The sequence below is a fragment of the Crocodylus siamensis genome, chromosome 5, assembly GCF_052110815.1.
Source record: "Crocodylus siamensis isolate JL-2025a chromosome 5, ASM5211081v1, whole genome shotgun sequence".
Taxonomy (NCBI): domain Eukaryota; kingdom Metazoa; phylum Chordata; order Crocodylia; family Crocodylidae; genus Crocodylus; species Crocodylus siamensis.
Window position 1 is genome coordinate 136,733,168 of NC_143399.1, and position 23,532 is coordinate 136,756,699.

General features: G+C 44.0%; 1 protein-coding gene across 1 annotated transcript in view; it reads left to right on the forward strand.

Moving 5' to 3' along the window:
• ABHD5 (abhydrolase domain containing 5, lysophosphatidic acid acyltransferase) overlaps window positions 1-12,340 on the forward strand; it is a 38,278-nt gene extending 25,938 nt beyond the window's left edge. The window contains exons 5-7 of the mRNA XM_090046447.1: window positions 500-611; window positions 2,001-2,187; window positions 10,161-12,340. Coding sequence (XP_089902573.1) covers window positions 500-611; window positions 2,001-2,187; window positions 10,161-10,250 — 389 coding nt within the window. The 3' untranslated portion in view covers window positions 10,251-12,340. The remainder of the gene's footprint in view (window positions 1-499; window positions 612-2,000; window positions 2,188-10,160) is intronic.
• The last annotated feature ends 11,192 nt before the right edge of the window (window positions 12,341-23,532 follow it).

Below are 23,532 nucleotides of genomic sequence, written 5' to 3' on the forward strand. Positions count from 1 at the left end.
TTACTGGATTGACAGAATCAGGCTTTCTCTTACCTACTGTCTTTTTGGCCCTGTGAATCTTGCACTCTTTTCTACAGGTGCAGAGATCAGGGCAACATCAAAAGGAACCTGGTTTATTTTTTCCGTTGATCCTCTCCAAAGGTTGAGGTGTATCTGCCCCGTCTCATTCTTTCAGGGTGGAAGGTGAATGTTAGGGTCATGTACTGGGTTTGGAGAGGTGGCTGAGGGGAGAGGTATCTAACTAAACTCTTTTACCTTGCCCTCCATACTTGCTTTCTGCTATAATTGTTCTGGCAACACTCAGACACTCCCTAGATAATGTGTAGTGATGTTGCTGTTGGTCTTAGACCAATGACTATTTATTCCTATGTTTGGTTCATGCTTTTGTTTAGTTCTAATTTTAGCATAATGCCAGAATTGTCCTAAAGAATGAAAGTGGTAGGAAGGGAAATTTGAGTTACTTTGAAAAAAAATTGTTCATGCCTTTTTTTTTAAACAGGTTTAAGCCTTGTACAGCGTTTAAGACCAGACTTCAAGCGAAAGTATTCTTCTATGTTTGATGATAACACTGTGGCTGAATATATCTATCACTGCAATGTACAGTCACCCAGGTGAGAATTATTAGCTCGCCAAAATTTGTCTGAAAAGAATTCTTCCATTTTTACCACTCCTTGTGCCTCTAGGAATATATGCATATTGACATGTTGTAGTAAGGCTGTATGTTAGGCTGATATTTGGGGTGTTCATTAAAAAAAGAAAAATGGTATTAACTTCCCTGATTTTTGCAAAGAGATAAATCAAGAATAACCCTCATTTAAGGTTCACTGAACTTGACCGTGTCTCTTTCAGCTGAATATCCATATTTAATTACAAGTTACTCTGTAGTTAAAGATTGCAGAATCTCCATCCTTGGAGGCTTTTAAGACCCAGCTGGACAAAGCCTTGACTGGGATGATATAGTTGGGGATGGTCCTACTTTGAACAGAGGGTTGGACTACATTGGTGTTTCCCAACCTTTTCCAGCCTAAGGCACACTTACATTAATAAAAATTTCCATAGCATGCCTGTTAAGGCATTCCCCATCCCCATATTTAAGAGCTCATTGTAGCTCGTTGCCACGGCAAAATTACATGTCACAGCTGTTCAGAGGTTCATGAACTGCACATTCCCCCAGACCCAACACATGTGCAGTAGATGAATTTCCTTTTAGTCCGCTGGTTCTCTCTCCCCTGCCCACAGCCAACCCATGTGCAAGTCTCCTGTGAATATCTCATCAAGAGCTTATTTATTAGTGCTAGGCAGCTGGAGAACTTTTTTTCATTGTTCCAAAATTCTCATGGCACACCAGGTAGCTCTTTGTGGCTCAACAGTTGAAAAGCACTGGACTAGAGGACCTCCTGAGGTCCCTTCCAATCCTAATTTTCTATGATTCTGTGATTTCCAGTGTATAAATTACACCTGTGTGTAATGCATACTCCCACAAATGGAATAAAATTTAAGGAAAAACAGTACCCACTTTTGTGATTTGAAATTTGGTCAACATTTTATTACAACATTTTTAGTTATTTTCTGACAGCTTTCTCATATGAGATGCTCCTTAGTTTGACATCCTCGTAAACCGGAAAAACTTGTTATTTTTCTTATTAAATGTGGGAACTAAGTTTAAGTCCAAAAGACATTGTTATAGCCACCTTGTAAATGCATTCTAATGACACTTACAGAATCTTCTATTTCATATTTTAATAATCAAATCAGCACTGTAGAAATCTTCTCTTTTTTAATCTAAAAAAATGAAAGCAAGTTACAAAAACAAATTTATTGCATTCAAACTGGCTCAAAATCCTGCTCTTCTGTATCTATGCATTGCAAAATATTATGTAGCATAGAAATTCCAGTTTCATTTTAATACAAGGCATGGTTGATAGTGGAGGGGAAAATACGAGGTTTCAGTGGAGGAGAATATTTTTGCCTTGTGTTTAATTTTTTCCATTAACCTGAAGCGGTGAAACTGCTTTCAAGAACATGACTATTCCTTATGGATGGGCAAAAAGGCCAATGCTACAGCGGATTTCTCTCATGGATCAAGATATTCCTATCACTGTGATTTATGGAGCACGATCTTGTATAGATGGCAATTCTGGTAGCACCATCCAGTCTCTACGACCAAAGTCATATGTGAAGACAATAGTAAGTGATTTATTATTTTGCCATTTGGTTTATCTTTGTGTATTTGTTTAGATTTTATCCAATTTGCCCCTTTGTTGATGTCACCTCTGAGTTGATGGTAATGTGGTTTAAAAAACTGGATAAGGGAGTCTGATCTTATTTCTGGTACTGAAAAAAATAAGTGTTAGCTCAGTCTTTTTTAAACCTGGGAGGGTCTGAGATATGGGAAGGTAAGAGTATGTCTGTCCTGAGTCACATGAGTTAGTCCTTTCTGTCTACATAACCATAACTTTAGCTTGCCTACAGAAAGCACAGAAGGCGAGACAAATAGTAGACAAACTGATTCCTAGACATAGGAACAGGAAATGCAGATTGGGCCTTTCTAGAAATCATACCGCAAAATTGTATCTTTGACTCTACTAATTTGACTCTACTAATGGCCTGTACAGACAGGGTGTGGGGAGCAGAAGTGCTGATGGCAAGTTTCCTGTGCTATACCATGCATGGCCCAGATCAGCTGCAAATCCAGTGTGGGATGGGGCTGGAAAGAAGCTTAGTCTTGAGTCATGATATTCAGGAGCACTTTTGGAGGTGAGCTGGATTGATGCTTAAGGGGACAAACTTAGAGGTTTGTAATGTAGATGCTGCGGAGGTGAGAGTGGGCCTGAGAGCAGCTCTAGTAGCAGTGGACAGACATTGCTTTTGACTTTGGGCGAGTCGCTTAGGGTAGTTTGTTATAGTCCTAGGAAGTGATCTAAATCTCTGCTTAAGTCTCAGTCTATAATGCCTTATGAATAAGGCTGTCTTCCATTTTGCAAAAAATGTTAACTGTGCAGGATTCTAGTGCAGCGTGTTTGTATTTTTAAAACACAAACAACAGAAATCATAGCCTAAATGTCTAAGTTTACATATTACTTAGGGAGTCTTCCACATGACAAACTGTTCCAATCATTTTTGTCTCATTTATTTTTATTGAGAAAATGGTAAATGCATTTACTTCTGAAATTTTTTTAGAAGTCATCTCATTTGCATCATTGTAGAAATATGCAATTTTGCCTTTCATAGATTCATAGATTGAAAGGCTGGAAGGGACCTCAGAAGATCATCAGGTCCAGCTCCCTGCACCAGGCAGGAAAAGACAGGTGGGGTCAGGTGACCCCAGCAAGGTGACTATCCAGTCTCCTCTTGAAGATTTCCAGGGTAGGTGATTGCACCACCTCTGGAGGGAGCCTTTTCCACAGTCTGGACATCCTAACTGTGAAGATGGTTTTCCTAATGTTGTACCTGAAACCGTCTTCCAAGAGTTTGTGGCCATTACTCCTGGATCTCCCCAAGGGTGCCTTGGTGAACAGTTGTTCACTGAGCCCCTGATGTACTTCCCTGACGTAGCGGTAAACTGCTACCAAGTCCCCTCTCAGCCTTCTCTTTTTCAGGCTGTAGAGTCACAGGTCCCTCAGCCTTTCCTTGTATGGCTTGCCATGCAAGCCTGTAATTGTATGCGTGGCCCTTCTCTGGACTCTCTCAAGTTGTACCATGCCCTTGTTAAAGTGTGGCACCCAGAACTGGACCCAGTACTCCAGTTGGGGTCTCACTAGTGCCGAGTAGAGTGAAAGAATCACCTCTCTGGTCTTGCTGGAGGTGCATTGATTGATGCACACCAGAGTATTATTTGCTAGGCCTGTTCAAGTCAGCAGCGATCCGATCAGGCTTCGGATCCGGCCGCTTCTGATGGCCACAATCTGATCTGGAGCTCCAGACTGGGTTTCTGCCTCGATCTGGGTGAAGCAGCTTCAAAGCTTCGGAGCCACCTTGGAGATCCGGCCATAGGGTATAGTGGGGAATCAATGAAATAGCTATAAATTTGTTGTTTTTTGTCCAATTAGGATGAAACTTGCAGGGATGGTAGCCTCTGCTGAGAGCATGAAACCTGCCAAGTTTCAAGAGATCAGTGCAGGGGTTTGGGGGGAACTGTACCCCAAATTCTTGAAATCCCAACTCCTGTCACTGCTGTGTGTTACACCACGGGGGCGGGGGGACAGTCAAAACGGCAGGAATGGTAGCTCTTACTGAGGCCACAAAGCTTGCGAAGTTTCAAGAAGATCGGTGCAGGGGTTTGGGGGAAACTGCCCCTCAAGCTGTGGACAAGCAAAACTCGTGCCATGGGTGACACTGAGTGTGTTAAGGCGCAGTGGGGTGACAGCTGCAGGGGTAGTGGGCCCTGCTGAGGCCACGATGCCTGCCAGCTGCCGAACACATCGGTGCAGGAGGGCTCTGGGGCCCTGCACCCCTAGCTGCTGACTGGACAAAACTTGTGCCAAGACTGTCGGTCTTGGGCCAGTTGATTGTCTGTGTGGAGGCTTTCTTCTCCTTAGCCTGGTTTTGTAGGTGCTAATTGATGCTTGTTAAGTTGTTATGTAGTAGCTAGGTCCTGTGTATTGAGCTGGTCCCTAGACCCTGAGTGAATCATGATTGATTGATTGGTAACTGGTGTGAGGGAGCAGGGCCTAGGGGCAGCCGTGAATTCCCTAGCGCCCCCTACTGTCACGTTTGGGTGGACTCAGCACCCTCAGAATCTCGCCCGCCACAACTTTGATGACCAATAAGTTGTATGGGAGGCTGCTTCTGTTCCCCAGTTGACGGTACTGATGTTCCTGCCCCTACTCCTAAATGGGGTATCTATATGCGCCCCACCTTAAGGGCTATGCGTGCCTCCAAACCTCCCCTTCAGCACGCCCCAAGCCTCGCAGCTGTTCTGGGGGACGTTTGTATAGTCCCTCGCCCCTCGGGTGCCCTTGTTCTCTCTCTCGGGCCCCTGGGCTCCTCGCCCACCTGGCACCCCTTTGGGCCGGGCTCCTATCTCCAGCCCGCTCCCTGCGCCCTGGGCCTGTCTCATCGGTGTTCAGCTAATCGCTGGCGCCCCCTGGGTCCGGCTCGCTACCGCCGCCTAATACCGGCGCCCTTGGGCTGGCTCGCTACCGCCGCCCTGATGCCGGCGCCCTTGGGCCGGGTTCTCGCTGGCATCCGGCTAATCGCTGGCGCCCCCTGGGTCCGGCTTACCACTGCCGCCCCCAATACTGGCGCCTTTGGGCTGGGTTCTTGCCGGCGTCTGGCTAATCGCTGGCGCCCCCTGGGTCTGGCTCGTTATCGCCACCCTAATCCCGGCGCCCTTGGGTCTGGCTCGCTACCGCCACCCTAATCCCGGCGCCCTTGGGCCGGGTTCTGACCGGCGTCCGGATAATCGCGGGCGCTCCCTGGGTCCGGCTCGCTACCGCCGCCCCAATACCGGCGCCCTTGGGCCGGGTTCTTGCCAGCGTCCGGCTAATCGCTGGCGCCCCCTGGGTCCGGCTCGCTATCGCCGCCCGTTCTGCCCCACTCTGGGGCCTTGCCCTCCCTAGGGCTGACACCGCGCGCCTCGCGCTCTGTCTCTGCTCCGCTCTGGGGCCTTGCCCTCCCTAGGGCCGACACCGCGCGCCTCGCGCTAGGGGTACAGGCAATCGCCGCCGTGCCTGTCCCCTTGACCCTTCTCTGGGTCCGGCTGCCCGACTGGGCAAAACACTGCCCTTATGGGCTGGGGTCTGCAACCCCGCACACCGCGCCTCCCTGGCGCAATACGGTGCCTCTCCGGCACAGACAGTAGTGCCCCGCTGGCACTGCGCCCCTACTGGGCAAAACACCGCCCTTATGGGCTGGGGTCTGCAACCCCGCCCACTGCACCTCCCTGGTGCAATACAATGCCTCTCTGGCACTGACAATAGTGCCCCGCTGGCACTGTGCCCCTACTGGGCACCGGGAACCCCCAAGCTGCTGGGGAGCCCCCGTGAGGCCTCCTCGCTCCCCTACAGCCTCACCCGGTCCTCCGGTGCAAACTGTAACATAAGCTCAAGCCATCTGGCTGCAACATAAACACAGAGGCTCCGTACACCTAACCATAACTCCAAGCCCCGCCAGGGCTCTCAGTCCTACCTCCCTTCAGGACGATCTTGTTCCCCGCATCATCGCAGCCAGTTAGTGTGGTACAGCTGCAACCACTAACTCGGGCCACTCAGCTCAGCCGCAGAGCTCCTGCTCCTACAGCGGCCAGAAGGGAACTGTGAGGTAGGCTCCGGCCTAAGCTGTTTATAAAGGCCTGGCCCTGCCCCCTTCTGGCCACGTGACCCGCCTGGTCGCCCTGGTAACCGGCACCTGAGCTGCCTGGGTGATTGGCAGCTCTGCCAATCACCCTCACAGTCACGGGGCACTTACGTGACTCCGTGACAACTGGTAACACAGTAGCTTAGCAGCCAGGCCTGCAGTAGTATCTCCACTCCCCACCCCAAAACAGACAGTCCCACAGGCACCCATGGCACCAGTTTTGCTTGTCCGCAGCTTGAGGGGCAGTTCCCCCCAAACCCCTGCACCTATCTCCAGAAACTTGCCAGGCTTTGTGGCCTCAATAAGAGCTACCACCCCTGCACTTTTGACGCCTCTGTGTTCTAAAGCGTAGACGTGACAGGAGTTTTGCTTTCAAGAATTTGGGGTGCCGGTCCCCCAAACCCCTGCACCGATCTTCTTGAAAATTGACAGGCTTCATCCTATCTGCAGAATCTACCACCCCTGAAAATTACATCCAAATCGGACAAAAAACAACGAAGTTACAGATATTTTATTGTTTCCCCATGATACCCTATGGCCAGATCGCCAAGGCAGTTCCAAAGCTCATCAGGAGCTCTGAACCACTTCGGGAAGCCGAATGAGGCCAGCACTTCGACCCGGATGTGCTGCTTTGGACCCCAAAGCATCCAAAGCTTCTCCGGATCCGAAGCTCTGTCTGAAGCCTTGCACAGCCCTATTATTTGTCCTTCTGGCAACAGAGTTGCACTTCCAGCTCATATTCATGCTGTGGTCTATTATTACCCCCAGGTCTCTTTCATTTGTAGTGCTGGTTAGGTTGGCGTTGCCAAGCCTTTAGGTGTGCAGGGGATTGTTCATCCCCAGGTGGAGCACTTTATATTTCTCAACGTTGAACTTCATCTGGTTCTGACTTGCACAACTTGCTAGCCTGTCTAGATCCACCTGTATCTGAAGCCTATCTTTGCAGCAAACATGGTCTATTTTTGTATTTAAGAGCCTTCTGTTTGAGATGCATGTGTAGTACTTTAGTTCTTGAGGATTTAGTACACAAACACTGGGTATTTTTATGAACCAAATTAAATGCACTATGGTACTGCTTACACAGGGTGCATCTACACGTGTGCTTTAGTGTACAGTTCCGTAATTAGCAACACAGTAAAGCATCACCATCACAGTACATTGAGCTGAGGCAGAGCAGCTTTGGGCTGGCAGGCTGATGTCCCTGGGTCCCCTGCCAGCCAGGGTAGCTCTGCCCCAGCTCAGCATGCTGCAGCCCCCAAGTGCATGTTCAAGCACTGTGTAGGTGTCTCAGGTGCATTAATAGCACATGTATGTGCACCCACAGTGTCGCACAGTAGCTGCAATATCTGAATATGAATGTGCCTACTGCTTTTAACAAACAGACAAAATATAACAAAATTACTTCTGGGTAGGGAAGAGTAAAGAGTAGGATAAGCATGAGTCATTGGGACAGGTTTTGCCAGTCTAGTATGAGCTGATGTCCTGTGCTAATTCAAATAAGCATTTTGTCAGCTAGAGGAAGATTATGAAAGAGAAATGGGATATAGGGAAAAATATGGGGATGCTAAATGGCATCCATAGGTGGGGTCTACTGAACTCAAGGAGACAGCCAGCTGATTTCTCAGGCAGATCCTGGTACAGGCCAAAATTTTCACAGGCCGAGTGTGACAGAGGCCCACCACACCTCTGGCCAAGGGGCCCCAGCAGTCCCACCCCTCCCCATGGATTGCCACATGGCGTGAAACCATGCCTTAATTACCTTGATTAAGCCCTGGGGAAGCCACTATTCCATGTGTTATTAAGCTTGGATTAATGGCTTCCCCAGGCTTGATCAGGTTAATTAAGCCGTGGATTCAGTCCATCCCCAAGCGGCAAGCTCTGCAATTTTGGCAGGCTTGCTGCAAAAAAACCCCCAAACAACAAACAAACCAAATTCACCAGCAAGCAGAGAAAAGTGCATGGGAAGCCCTGCAGTCTTGCAGCTTGGGGCAGGGGGGAGAGTATGGGAGGGACAGAAGAAGCAGAAAGGAAGGGGGTGGAGTAGGTGCTGCTCATGGGTCTGCTCACTGAAGTGTAAGTGAACTCTGGCTTGAGTATAAAACAAAGGGTAAATGTGCTGCTCTTATACAATATTATAAAATTGACATTTTCGTACCAGCTTGGGCCTGGGGATAGCTGAATTACAGGAATATTAGGTGTGGGTGCAGTGACCCTTACTTACTTGCATGTTTATACTGAAATAATGTATTCAGGCTGGGGTTCAAAAGTGGGTTTTTTTGTTTGTTTTCATCCTACAGAATTTGCCTCTTCCCTGATGAGCACAGCAGTTAAATTTGAGGAATGAAATACCAATAAACTGGTGCTGCTGTTGAGAAAATCCTCAGCAGTTTGAGTTTTCACTTCTTAATCTTGAATCAAAATGTTTTCTCTAAGAGATGGAAAAACATTCAGACATTCTCTTTCATTTAAACACTTCTAGAAACAAAGAAGTATTATTTGGGTCGGGGGCAGCCAGTCTGTGGCTCATGTGCCAGATCTGGGAGGGGCTAGGGAACAGAAAGATCAGGTAGGGGAAGGGGATCTGAGTGGCACTTGGAGAGTGCAGGGCTTAAATTGTGGCATGCCTACCAAAAAATCCACTGATCTGGATTTTGAGGGGCTTGGGAAGAGAGAGATGTGTGGGTTGGGTATAACCATAAGGGCTAGGGGACAGAAATTGCACATAAACCAATATAAGTGATCAGAAACTGGTCAAAACCAGTTTAAGATAAACCTGGATGGATGTAGTATCAGACTTTCATTGATTTAGGTTAAATTGGTTTATTGAACTTCTGTCCCAGTTCCCCTCCAGATTCAAGTTAACGCTCAGTCCCCCAGTATCCCATGATGCTTTGCACCTCCCCTGCAACCCTTCATCCCCAACCCCCATGCAGCATGGGCAGGCTAGCCTTGGACCAAGCTGTCTGTTCCAGTCGAGAAGGGAGGCAGGCACTAGCACTACCCGGCATCTAGCCAGAACCACTGCAGGCATGTGGCTGCATTTCCAGAATCAAAAATGAATGTCTTTTTACTTGCTTATTGGTTCAATCTACACAGCTTAAATTAACCTGTGAAGATTGAGTTGATTCAGCATTGGGCTTTTTGACTTCATGTACTTAGCCTTCAGCACAATCTTTTAAGGTTTTTTCAGTGGTTCACCTCCATTAAAGCAGGAAATACAGCAGGTTCTTGAATCAAGGGTAGTTTTACCCTTTCCTGCTTAGTTCTATGTAATAATGGTCACTTGACAAAAGGCAGAAACTTCCCTTTATTTTTCCTTGCATTTACACCTCTTGTCAGTTGTTTTATACCTCCTTCCACTAGAAGCCATTGTCATAGATAGAATGAGTGTAATCAGCTAATGGCTGTTTTTGTCCAAAGCACCTTCTAACAATGGTTAGTGTACAGTTGCTGGAGCCAGTATTTTTTTAAATAACCTAAATTTGTGCTTCTCTGTCCACATTTAACATGTGAGTAAGTTGGGGGGGAGGTGTTTAAAATGCATTCAGAAGTGCTGACCATCTAACACTGACTTCAGCACACATGCAAATCAAGCGTCTTCTTTCGGTGACAAACTGAAAGCTCCTATTCAGAGAAATCATTGACCTGACAGTAATTTTATTCAGGGTGACTAAAGGAAAGTTGCTGACCAGAATCAGGCAGAGTCTTTTCCTGTCCAGAATTAGTTTGTATCATATTAGTGATTGTATATAAAAAGGTTTTGTTGGTGTTTTGATAAGGTATGTTTTTCATATCACAACAGATACTAAGCATTGTGATGTTCTTGTGTTTTTTACCCCTATTTCTTCACTTTCACCTTCCAGGCTATCCTTGGAGCTGGTCATTATGTATATGCTGATCAACCTGAAGACTTCAATCAGAAAGTAAAAGAGATCTGTGATTCAGTGGACTGACTGGGATTCTTCTGTTGAAGTTCTTGTCATAGAGAAAGTATCATAGCAATATTTTGGAGACTATTACAAAAACTAAGGAATGCAGAGGTAGTCAGGCAGGCTCAATTTTGCACTGTTTCTTCCAAGAAATCACTTGCACATTTAAACCACTTTGTGCCTTTTGATTAGGGTAAAGAGTCTTTTAAACTAAAACCTTGTACAGTTTGATTCAGGAATTTGCTTTCTATGTCTAGAGAGGATATTGTCTAATGTGAAAATATAAATACCTTGTTTTTAAACTGGATTTTTTAAAATTATGATTGAACTTCACAACATTTTGAATACTAACATTAAATTTTGCACTCAACACCTATGATGAGTATTTCTCTATTCAGCCATTATATAAGAAACAATCTACTGGTATAAAGATGCAGCTTGGTTACTTTACGCACATGTATAAACATTCATATTTCCATTCAAAGTAAACATTTGAAATGAGTGTTAAATTTTCATTTGGATCCTGAGACTTCACATACAATATTTTGGTACCTTGTATTTTGTGATAACAACTTACAAAGTAGGCTTTTGAGGCAGGCCAGAGCCAAAATAGCAAGCACTATCTACCACTGGGAATGAGGTGTATTTGGTGTTTAAGGAGGAAAGGCTTTATAGGAGGGAAATATTTCTTTCTTGGGTTCTAGTACATTCATCTCAAAATCTTTTTTTTCATGTGTCTAACATCCTAGGAAGCTCAGTTAGTTACAGAGGGACATTTCTGACATGCATGCTTCCATAAATAGATTTAATCTGTAGAATTTGATAACTTGAAATATAGAATTGACCTATTTAGCTAACAGAACCTGTTTTTATGTTGGTATAATCATTGCAAGATCTGTTGCCACCCTGAATCTCTTGATTTTTAGATAGATAAATTAGCAAGTTTGATCAATAGCAGAAAATTCCTCTCAATAATGAGTTTATTCTCTCGTTTTCTTTAGATATTAAGCCTACTACTATTTTTTTTGGCAAATGCATATTTTTCAGTATTGAAGCTAATTGGGAAATGCATTAGACTACTGTCTCTCAATTAATGCATAGCATCTTTATAAAAAGGAGTTTACTGGACTAAACATTACCACTAGAACACAATATCTCCATACTTTGGAAATTCTTTATATAAATGCCTAGTTTTAATTCAGTATTTCACAGTCAGAGCTAATAGTCTCTGGTTCTTTATAAAAATCTAGTTTGATATTAATTTTTCAGGTGCTTAGTAAGATTCATTAAACAAAGTACTTTGTCACTTTATGTCAAATTATGTGGTTTTATTTAAAAAAAGAAAAAAGTTTACATGAGATTTTATTGGTTTGTTTTTGAATGTTAGGATGACTACTGAAAGTATCTCAATACTTTTATATAAAAAAGCATATGACCTAATATTAGCACCTTCTAAAGGTTTAAAAAGAAATCATGGCTATCCGTGTCATTCACACTGTGTTCCAGTTGAATATAATCTCTCCTCAAAGAAATGCTGCTTTCATGGTGCTATGAAAATATCAACCAGTCCTTGTGACTGCTTTTACTGGTAGCACTTAGTAATAACTAACAATCTAAATATTTTTTATCAAAATAGCAAATTCAATCGCATAGTTAATTAGAAAATATTGGATTTTTAAAACAAAATCAGTCTTTTAAAAATTTAAGTTCAATTTGAGATTAAGAACATCAGCTATTTTATATGTAGATTGTAAGTTAAATGGCAGCATGATTGATAGGTTAATGAATTTCTTGTTGATTAGTAATTTTTTTTCCTGTTTCCTATTATTGTTGCTGTGCAATTTGCATTAATTGGCTTGGTGGAATATTTGCAGTTACATACAAAAAGTTGACATCAAAATACAGCATTTTGTTCCAGCTACTAAAAGGTAGAACATGTTAATATTTTCATTTAGCACTTTTAATATTCAGCATTCTATCCAAATTGCCACATCGAACAATGTAAAATAAGAAAAAACTTATGTCAAGCATGGAAAAAACCTTGTTCTTTCAGTTCATTGTACTAATAAAACTCACTCTTTTGTTTTGCACAATAAAAATATTCATTAAATGCTCATGTCTGATTTAATGCTTAAGAATATTACCAGTGAAGAGTATTTCTGTTGTAATGCTTATGTGACTAAGGTCTGCAAATCAAAAGTAACTACACAAATTGAGCTTAAACCGTCCAAAAATATGTAATGAGGAAAGTTATAAGGAGTGTTGATTCTCCACACTGTTTAGTTTTACCTTGTCTTGACCTGGAAACCTAAGCATGTTTTAACAGGTAGCATGCGAGTAATGTTATAGCCATCTTGGTCCAGCAATTATGGAAGAGGCAAGGATTTTTGGGGATGATATATTGTATTGGACCACCTGCATTGGTTGGGATAAAGTTAGACAAGCTTTCAAATGCCAGGTCCAATAAAAGATACCACCCCAAAAATTCTTTACAGGTGACACAATTCTAGAGGCTTTCAGTTTGCACATACAAAGCAAGTGCTTGTCAGTGCTCTTAAACTAAAAGAAAATGTTAGATCTTCTCCTGAAAGTTAATATTATTATTTTAAATGTTATCAGATTGGGATATTGTTATCCCATAGTGTCAAAATGTAACATAACTTAATGAAGTATCACAGTAGGAACTTTAGAGAGGCCATATGGATTTTGAGTGCCATTTATTGAGGTTGTTTGGAAGCTAGAAAATCTTAAAGGAGTTTCATTATAGTCTAGCTGTAAAAGATGAAATTCAACTACTTTGAAATAGTTTGCTTCAATATAATGAGTGGAGGTTCCTCAGTGTAAAGCAATCATGGTTTTTATTTAATAGGAGTGCTGTAAACCAGGACAAAAACCACAGGGTTAAATGCACACACATTTTTCTTCTGTTACAACATTAAAATCAACATGGGCTTCATGCCATAAGCCAGGCTATACAAAACTGATCCAAAATATTAATCTGATAAAACTAAGATTTAGAGACTTGTTCTCCAAAACAGTTTCTACCTTCTACCTGCGGTGAGGGAGGGAGAGACGGGCAGGGGCAGTGGCAGATGCTGCCCAGCCAGAGTGAGGCAGGGCACGGGATGGAGCTGTGGCTTGTTGGGGAAGGGGGGTGGCTCCCGCCGCTGCGCGCACCTCAGGAGGACGCGGGCGGGTCTGTTCACCCAGATCCGCATGGGGCAGGCAGGCTGCAGCTGCGAGCTGGAGCCAGGGCTGCACCGGCCTCTTCTCAATGGGGCTGGGCTCAGGGCAGGCAGCAGCAGTGCTGGGAGGGGGGCTACAGAGGGGGCTGCAGCCACCCCAAATTTTACCATAGCCTCCCTGCAGCCCCCGCTCCCAGCACTGCCACCACCACCATCCACCCAGCACAGCCCTGGCTCTTCCCGGCATGTGAGGGGGGGCAGGGATTGAGCAGGGATGAATACTGCTGGAGGCTGGACCCAATGATCTTGTAAGGTCCCCTCCAGCCCCTAACATCTATGAATCTATGAATAGCAGCAGAATTCAGACTTGCTCTCCCATGCACACTTGCTCTCCCATACACACTTGCTCTTCCATTTTCTTCAGTTAAACTGGAACTCCCGCAATGAAGGTGTGAAATTCCAGTCAGGAATGGGAGGTAGCCTCTTACTCTGTTGTATACCCACCTAAATTGATAAAATCCTAGGCTGAAGTAGGCCAGAGGTTCTAACCAAAGTTCCTTCTGTTATAATTAAACTTCCCTTCTTCCTTGTGTCTTTCAATTTTGAGTCTGCTGCGATGTCTAATTGCCACATCACTCTCTGCCACATCACTGAAATTTGATGTCTACATCATACCTGTCTCATGCCTCAAATCACTGCTATGAAATACTAGCTATTCCTTTTTTTCCAGCTCTGTGCATACCAAGCTGTAAAAATGAGGCAATGTAGCTGCCTCAGAGTGGCACTCTGCCATTAAGCTTATTTGAGGATACAGACTCACAATTAGACCATTCCATAATGTCCTCAATTGGAAGTCAGTTCACAATCATGAAATTCTGTGGCTCTGGCATTAGGGGGTGAGAAGGAGCACCCAGTCCAGCATGTCTTATAATGGGCAAATGGGGTGGGAGTGCTTGCATCCATGCTTTGGAAGTGCTGCGGAGTGGAAAACCTGTGGCTGGGGGCATTTTCAATTTTCTCCTTTCACTTCTTTCCTAAATATGATTTCAGTAATCTTCAGTAGCCTGCAAATGACTGAAGTCTTCAGTGTGAATGCCTAATTTGGCAAGAGAGTGCTTTTTGGTTTCCCCTGGGCTGGGTGGGATGGCACAATGAGGGGCTGTGGTTGAATGGGGAGTGAGGACACAACTGGGTGTTAAAAAGATAGATTTATTTAATAGATTTCATAGATATTAGGGCTGGAAGGGACCTCAGAAGATCATTGAGTTCAGCCTCCTGCCCCAGGGGCATGAAGTCAGGGTCAAAAGATCCCAGCAAGATAAGCATCCAAACATTTCTTAAAAGAGTATTGAACAAGCATCACAAGAAAGCTCATTGATAAGTGCCTTCAGAAGGAAAAAAGGGGGCTGTGAAGCCCTGACCACATACCAAACATGCCAGTTGCATGTGTGTGTTTTCACAGAGGTGGTAGCAGTGCAATGCAGAGTGGGATACTTAGAGGGCTGACCAGACCAGTGTCCCACAATGCTTCGTGTCTGCATGTATCACTGCACCAATTCACAATGAACCCATTCAAAATAACACTACAGAAGACAGTAAGGGATGATTTGTTGTTTTTCCTTCGAGTTGGTTGTGATTTATTGCCCCACTGTGGTGATGGGAGGGCAGTGGGCTTTCCAAGCTAAGATGAACAAACCAAGGTCCTGACCCAGCCTGGTCCTTAAAGATCCTGTGCCACCCTCTGTATGAAAAGAGGTATTAATCCCTGAATCTTGGCTAAATTCTATTTATATTTACATTGTGTGAAAATCCTACCCTAAACTTTATAGGCGCTGTTAAAAGCCACCATCAAGTTTCATCCAGAATTGGTTCTGTTTTGGAGCTCTCAAACACTAATATTTAAAGTAGAAGTAATGAAGTGTTTCTAACCCTAAGACCAACAGTAAAAACATTCTTCAGGCATATAATAGAAACACATTTACAGTTTCTTATAGGGAAATGCTCATAAAGAACTATATGCTTGCTTTTAGCTGCTATTGAAAGTTGAAAGAAGGTGAAAACAAAAGTTATGTTATACCAGTCTGCAATAACCAGTAGATGTGTTCTCTAAACACTTATGAAATCAGTGTCTCAGTAAAGGGCTAGACATCTGGACCTTTCTCTCTCTTCAGTGTATATAAAGCACCTGTGATTGACTGGAGTTGGACACGAAGGAAGTTGAAAACAAAGTGTTCATTGTAGCTGCACAGTATTGACATGCCTTTTTGCTATCCTTTCAATTTCCAAGCATTTCTTCAGTTTGATTTAATTTAATGTTGTATATATCATGCAGTTACAAATCTAAAACTTAGACTAAATAGGACATCAAGTGCAGATCTGAAAAGCACCTACCTAGATGCAATCAAGCCACTCTGTGAAGGAAAGGCATTATTTGCATCTGTCATAGAATCATTTCTGTGCACAGCACTCTTGTCACAGACCTAGCTGGGCTCTCCGTTCAGGACACCCCGGGCTTCTAAGCCAGCTGAGTCTAAGCAATGTACCTGTATACTGCCTCTCGCTTGATAGGTTTGTGCCTATGGTGCAGACTCCCCATCTAGTGTCCTTTCTCAGATATGAGACCCTGCAGTCAAGCTGATACAATGCTGAACCCTAAAGTCTCCCCACTAGCTTAAGGATACCCTTTCTAAGAGCTTCATAGTTATAAGAAGTCCAGTATACAGTTTAAACCTTATGGGTTATGTGATTGTTATAGCAAAAAGCCCAAATACTTTGTAAAATAATGGAGAATATTCTCACTTTATTCATAGAGAAAGCCTTAGAGCTGTGGTTTTGAACCTTTTTAGACTCAAGGCACCAGAAAATGCCAGGTCTTAGCTCTCACTGTTGCAAACAACTCAGAAAAACTACAACAGATATGAATGTTTTTGATGCTAAGGATTCCTATTTGAAATCTCTGGGTTTATATTGTTAAGTATGCACAGGTTTTTGCATACCAATGAGCATAATATTGTGTAACACCTCATGAAACCCTTAAAAGGGTCTCGTGGCACTTCGGTTGAGAATCACTGCCTGAGAGACTTTGAGATTCATGTGTACATGAAATACCCCATATACAAATACCCTTCCTCCCAGTGTCCTTTACACTCTTGGGAGCTTTCAAAGTTCTTGTTAGTCATTTCAAGCCCTAAAACCTTCTCCTATTCAGCCCTTAGTTTCTCTCCTTGCCTCTTCAAAAAGCTTGCCTTTAATTCACTCTGGTTTGGCTGGCACTCTACAGGTTTTTCTAGCTCAGACAGCACATGTCTTTGTAACACCTGCTTGTAACATTTGCTTTCTTTAGGAAATTGCCCTCTTCCCAGTCAAGGCTGGCCAACCTTTTTAGTATGTTAATTGTTGTCACTGCTGTTTCATTGTCTTGTAACAGCTCTCAGACTGGGTGTGTACTAGGTCTGTATGAAACGGCACCGTTCCGTTTCAATGTCTTGATGGAACAGTGTTTCATTTCGAATTTCATTTCAATTTGAAACTGCTGTTCTGTTTCATTTTGCCGAAACAGTTTCACTGTTTTGCCCATAGGCTATAATGGGGAAGCTTGAAACAGCCTATAACTTTGTCATTTCTGGCCTGATTTGGATGAAACTTGCTGGAATGGTAGCCCCTTCTGAGGACATGAAGCCTGCCAAGTTTCAAGGGAAAATGCACCTCAAATTCTTGAAAGCAAAACTCGTGTCACGTGTATGTGTTAAGCCACAGCAGGGTCAAAACTGCAGGCATGCTAGCCCCTGCTGAGGCCATGAAGCCTGCCAGCTGTCCAGGAGATAGGTGCAGGGGGAGTTTGGGTTCCGGGGCCCTGCGCCTCTAGCTGCTGACAGGCAACACTTGTGACATGGGTGGGTGACACTGTGTGTGTGTGTTAAGGTGCACCCTCACTCGACTGACACCAAGGCAGAAAGCAGGGCAGTTTAAACAATGCTGCCTTTTATGCAGTTTTTCCATCCCTCCCCCAGAGCACTGGGATTGGAAGGGACCTCAGGAAAGGATGACAGTCACTGGCCAGCTACACAGTCAATAATGAGAGCACTCCTTCCCCCTCCTTCTCCTTACTTTAGTTTGTGTTTCCCTGCAGGCAAGCCCAACTTGAGCTTCGAAAATAAAAAAGTTTCGAAAATTTTGAAATGTTTCAACTTGCCTAGTTCATTTCAAGGCTGTTTTGAAGCTCTGTTTTGTTTCAATTTTGCTGTTTCGAGCTCAAAACGAGTCAAAACAGTGATGAAAGGAAACTGCCAGAGAAATTTTGCACAGCACTAGTGTATACTATGCAACATGGGCTGCATCAAGGAATAGCTACATCAGTCCATACTGAGCAGGGGTTTTTTATACAGCGAATTGATGAATTGATGTATTTTAACTTGTACGTAGCCAGATTCTGGGGTGCAGAGGTGGAAAGGTTAGGGCATCTTGGCATGACTCCAGAGATGTTAGTTCAATCTTTGCTCTGGGCTTGTGCTGAAAGCTGACCCCTGTTAACCTAGCTGTAAATGGATACCTTATCATTCATAGTGGGGAGCCAAACGTGGCCAGATATTATATTATGCCAGCTAAACTACTCCTCTGAAAGGCTTTGGGAATGGGTAGGCATGTCTAAACATGCAATTAATGCTCATGAATAAACTCCATGGCTTACTGCTGTGGAGCAGGGGTGGGCAAAATGCGGCCTGTGGTCCAGATGTGGCCTGCCAGGCCATTCCATCTGGCTGTGGGGCCCCTAAAAAATTTAGAAAATTAATATTTATCTGCCCCTGGCTGCCTGTCATGTGGCCCTCGATGGCTTGCCAAAACTCAGTAAATGGCACTCCACCCAAAATAATTGCCCGCCCGTGCTCTGGAGTCTATTGCTTCTGGGCACCACATCTTCATTTGTGCCCAGGACTGCAGCACATTGAGCCAGGTCAGAGCAGACCTAGCTGGCAGGAAGTCCCAGGGGGTCAGCCTGCCAGCCCAGGGCTGCTTCCCCCACCTCAATATGCTGTGGAGGTGATGGTTGGGGCATGAGAGTGCTTCAGTGTGGGGCAAGCCAGCAGGCAGCCCTCACACTGAAGCACCCTCATGCCCCAGCCAGCCAGGGCAGTGCCTACATGTGCACTGCTGCAGAATAAAAAAACTCTGCAGCACAATAGTACTTACTTGTATTTACAAGTGCTATCCTGCCACAGAGTAAATTAGTTTACTCCAGCCTAATAGGGGTGCACAGGTAGACGTGAAATGTTTACTGCACACCTATTAAATCTACCATGCAATAAACATCTTGTGTAGATTTGTCCAGTATACCTTAACCATACTAGCCTGATGGGCTGTTCAGATCAGGCAGACATTTGACTTATGTCTTGACACACAGGAGTTCCCCATGATATTACAAATATACATTTTCTTATTCAATTATAACAAAAATAACCAATCACAAAAAAATCCCTATGGTGTACTATAGTAAAAAAATGGCAACTTAAAAATAGCCACTCTGCAGTATTTGTGCTGATTATTATAGAATAAATATAATATTTTCACAAGAGATCTTAGTGTGGAATTGGTTTATACTCTACAGAGCTTTGCAAAAAGTTATGCCCTTTCTTATTTTCCAGCAATATCCTGAAACAGTATTGAAAATGCATCCATGCATCTTAACTCCTATCAAGTCAAATCTTTAATAAACAAGCTTAATAGTGACAAAAGCTTTCCAATGGCTGCTTTTACATGAGCCAACTCAAATACAGAACAGTGTGTTCCTCTCTGATAGCTCTACATTGTGTGTGTGCCTGAAATGGTAAAGCAAGTCTGCACTTAATCTCCACTTTCTTTTTACATACCTTCTTCTTAATTCCTTGCTCTGCCCACTAGAGGGAGAACCAGCGCTCTGAAACATTTTTCCCAATTACCATGCATGCTGATATAGTTCAGCTTCTGAAGGGGACTCTTAGAAAACCTGTGTACTGCAATTCCTTTTTCCAGGCACAATATATTGATAAGTAAAACAATAAGTCTAGGCAAGAAGGAAAACGTGGAGGAAGATGAAGCAGGCATTTAATTTACTTGAAATGCCCTTTTTAAATAGAGGTTAGTGCAGGTGGGAAATGGGAGCATAGCATGGGACTGTAAAGGTTACCACTATGTCACACTATGGCTTTGTTTTATTTACTAGAATTTTTTTCTTGTAGTATAGGATTGACACCCAAGAAGACTGACTGTATTTGAGAAAATGGGGGGAGAGACGGGACAGGAATAGAAAAATGAGCATTCTGTGCTATGATAAGCTGACCCACAGAATAACAGCAAGTGAAAATAACTATGGTATAATTATTTAATAAGGGCAAACTTTTAAAGAAACTCCATTCTGACTTTAGATTTAGGGAACATATTAGTTTATTTGCATAAATGGTACTATCTAGACATTAGCTACGTGGTATGCAAGCAGCATTTAAATATCAACTAGCTGCACAAAAGAGTAATCATTTGTATTGCAGTAAAGTTCCCAATAGAGTTACAGTCGCTGCTGGTGATTGCCACGCCTGCTGTCTTGTCTAAGTATTATACTTAAGCAGCTGAACAAAATGGCCTAACTTTAAAGGGAGTTGAATACACTCCATTTATTAACACTAATTCTTTACCCTGCTTTTTTCCTCAGTATAAAATGGTATGGCATCCTACTTGTGACCCTCACCCACACCCATCCCTGCAGCTATTCCTTTATTGATGGTGTCAAATATATCCATGCTACAATGTCTTATCTCCAGGTCCTCCTAAACTTTTACCTTTTCCCAGGGGAAAAGCAGATCCTGGATCTCTGCACAGCTCCAGGTAGGTGCATGAAGCATCGTATGAAGGGTCCAGTCAAGCATATGAGTTTCTGTGACCAAGCCACAAAGGGCATGATATGGCTAGTATCACATTCAGCCACCTTGGACTCCACAGCCCAGATGCCCATGTATAGCTAGGGGTAGCCTTTTGTACAAATTTAGAGGAGGCTTGAACTCCTGTATCTGGAGTTGCAACAAGACACCTTACCCAATCCACCACTAGCCCTCTGCCTGATAACTTGTCAGATATTAGCCATATGCTGACTTCAGGAGTCTGTAACCAAGCCTGGCCATACATCAGCATTTAAAGGAGATGATATCCAGTCCTGAGATCTAAAATCCCAGATCAGCTGGTGAGGGGTCAGGGGCAGCTGAAGGATTGCTAACATAGGACAAGTACAAGTGTGCCCACATGAAATTAGTGTGCAGTGACTTCCTGTAAAGGGAATTTATTGCCAGAGTACAGAATATACAATTTCTCACCAATTACTGAGGACTAAAAATTGCATTTGGTGGGCACAAGTCTTTTAACTGCACTGCAGGAGAGGTAGGAAGTAAACCCTGCTAGCTAGGTAAGTTCGAAGTCCTAGCACTTTCTCTAAAGCAATTGCTCTAAGCAATCTAATTGCATGAACTCTTGAATGTGTTCATAAGATAGCACTGGTTAATGAGACAGCACTTTCTGTACTAAGCACTGCCTCATGCGTATGAGATAAGACAACAAAAACTACCCTCAACCCTGTTCTACAGTGGGAAACTGTAGAAGTAGGTAAGGGAAACACTTCAGGCTTCAGTAATAGTTGGGTCACAACTCAGTTACTCCTGGCTCTTGGTCCCCAGCTGCCTGCTCCACCGTAAGTGAAGTCATGGTGTATCATTTTCGGTTAGTTTTCACTACTGAAAAGTTCATTCTCCCTAAATTAATCTGACATTAACATTCCCATTTTAGCACCTATCGTTGTAATGAGACCTGGCCTGATTAATACTGCTGGGTCTTACTGGCCAGAGAAGCATTATTGTGTTTGGGATATGGCAGCAGAAGCTAAAGGTCACCTTCCATATTAGGTGTGGGTCTGGACTGCAAACAGGGCTCCGGCTCAAGTTGCTGTCCTGTTAAGTGTTTACCTACAAGCCCTCTGTGCCTTACTGTGAACAGAACAGCAACATCAGGAGAGACAGTATATCTTTTACTTTCTCCTTGTATGGGATCTACAGCACAGGCAGAATTAAATACCTATTGTCTCCCCTTGCATCAGGTCTTCAGTGCTAGTCCACATGGCTCCACTTCAGCCTGGGGTTTTGTTGTCTCACAGGTGTATGCAACTCCCAACACTGAGTACAGTCTAGTTCCATCCTCTTTTTAACTTCCCTTCAGGTAGTTGAAGGTTGCTATTAAATCCCACCCCCTCCCCCCCCCCAGTCTTCTCTAGACTAAATAGGACTGATTCCCTCAGTCTCATCTCATAAGTCATATGCCCCCACCCCCAAACCATTTTTGTTGCCCTCCACTGGACTCTCTCCAATTTGGCCACATCCTTACTGTAATGGGGGGCCCAAAACTGAATACAGTACTCCAGATGTGGCCTCACCAGTGCTGAATAGGGGGGAATAATCACTTCCCTTGACCTGCTGGCCACACACCAACCAATGCAGCCCAATATGCCATTAGCCTTCTTGGCAACAAATGCACACTGTTGACTCATATTCAGTTTATTGTCCACTGTAACCCCAGATCCTTTTCTGCAGAGCTGCTGCCCAGTCAGTCAGCCCCCAGCCTGTACTGGTGCACGGGATTGTTCTGTCCTAAGTCCAGGACTTTGCATTTGTCCTTGTTGGACTTCATGAGATTTCTTTTGGTCCAATCCTCCAATTTGTCTAGGTCATTCTGAATCCTAGCCTTACCCTACAGCATATCTAAGTACACCCCTCAGCTTGATGTCATTTGCAAATTTGCTGAGGGTGCACTCTGTGCCATTTTCCAGGTCACTGATGAAGATGTTGAACAAAACTGGCTCCAGGACTGACCCCTGGGGCGCTCCGCTTGATACCAGTTTCAAACTAGAGATTGAGCCATTGATTACTACCACCTGAGACCAATGCTTCAGCCAGTTTTCTATCCACCTTACAGTCTATTCATCCAACCTGTACTTCCTCAGATTGCTTGCAAGAGTGCTGTGGGAGATGGTATCAAAAGCTTTGCTACAGTCAAGGTTTATTATATCCACTACTTTCCCCGCATCCACAGAGCCAGCTATCTCATCATAGAAGGCAATCAGGTTGGTCAGGCATGACTTGCCCTTGGTGAATCCATGCTGACTGTTCCTAGTCACCTTCTTCTCCTCCAAGTGCTTAGAAATGGATTCTTTGAGGACCTGCTCCATGATTTTTCCAGGAACTGAGGTGAGGCTGGTCAGTCTGTAGTTCCCCGTATCCTCTTTTTTCTCCCTTTCTTAAATATGGGCACTATGTTTGCTCTTTTCCAGTCATCCAGGACCTCTCCCAATCACAATTAGTTTTCAAACATGATGTCCAGTGGCTCTGTAGTTACATAAGCCAATTCCCTCAGCGTGCATCCCATCCATCCCCATAGACTTGTATATGTCCAACTTTTCTAAATAGTCCCTAACCTGTTCTTTTGGCCTGATTGGCTGTTCACCTCCTCCCCAAACCATGCTGTCAGGTGCTGTAAATTGCAAGATGACCTTGCCTGTGAAGACTGAGGTTAAAAAGGCTGAGTACTTCAACCTTTTCTGTATCCTCTGTCACTAGGTTGCCTCCCCATTCAGTAAGGGACACACACTTTCCCTGATCTTCACCTTGTTAATGACATACTTGTAGAAACCCTTCATGTTGCCCTTCACATCCCTTGCTAGCTGCAACTCCTGACTTCACCCCTGCATGCCTGAGCAATGCTTTTATACTCCTCCCTAGCTGTTTGTCCAAGTTGCCACTTCTTATAAGCTTCTTTTTTGTGATTTAGTTTACTGAAGATTTCCCTGCTAAGCCAAGATGGTCACCTGCTATACTTGCTAGTCTTCTTGCACATTGGGATGGTTTGTTCCTGCACTCTCAGTAAGGCTTCTTTAAAGTACAGCCAGCTTTCCTGGACTCCTCTCCCCCTCTGACTGGCTTCCCAGAGGTTCTTCTCCATGAGTTCCCTGAATGAGTTGAAGTCTGCTTTTCTGAAGACCAGGGCCCTTACTCTGCTGCACTCCATCCTTCCTTTCCTCAGGATCCTGAACTCAATCATCTGGTCACTACTACCCAAGT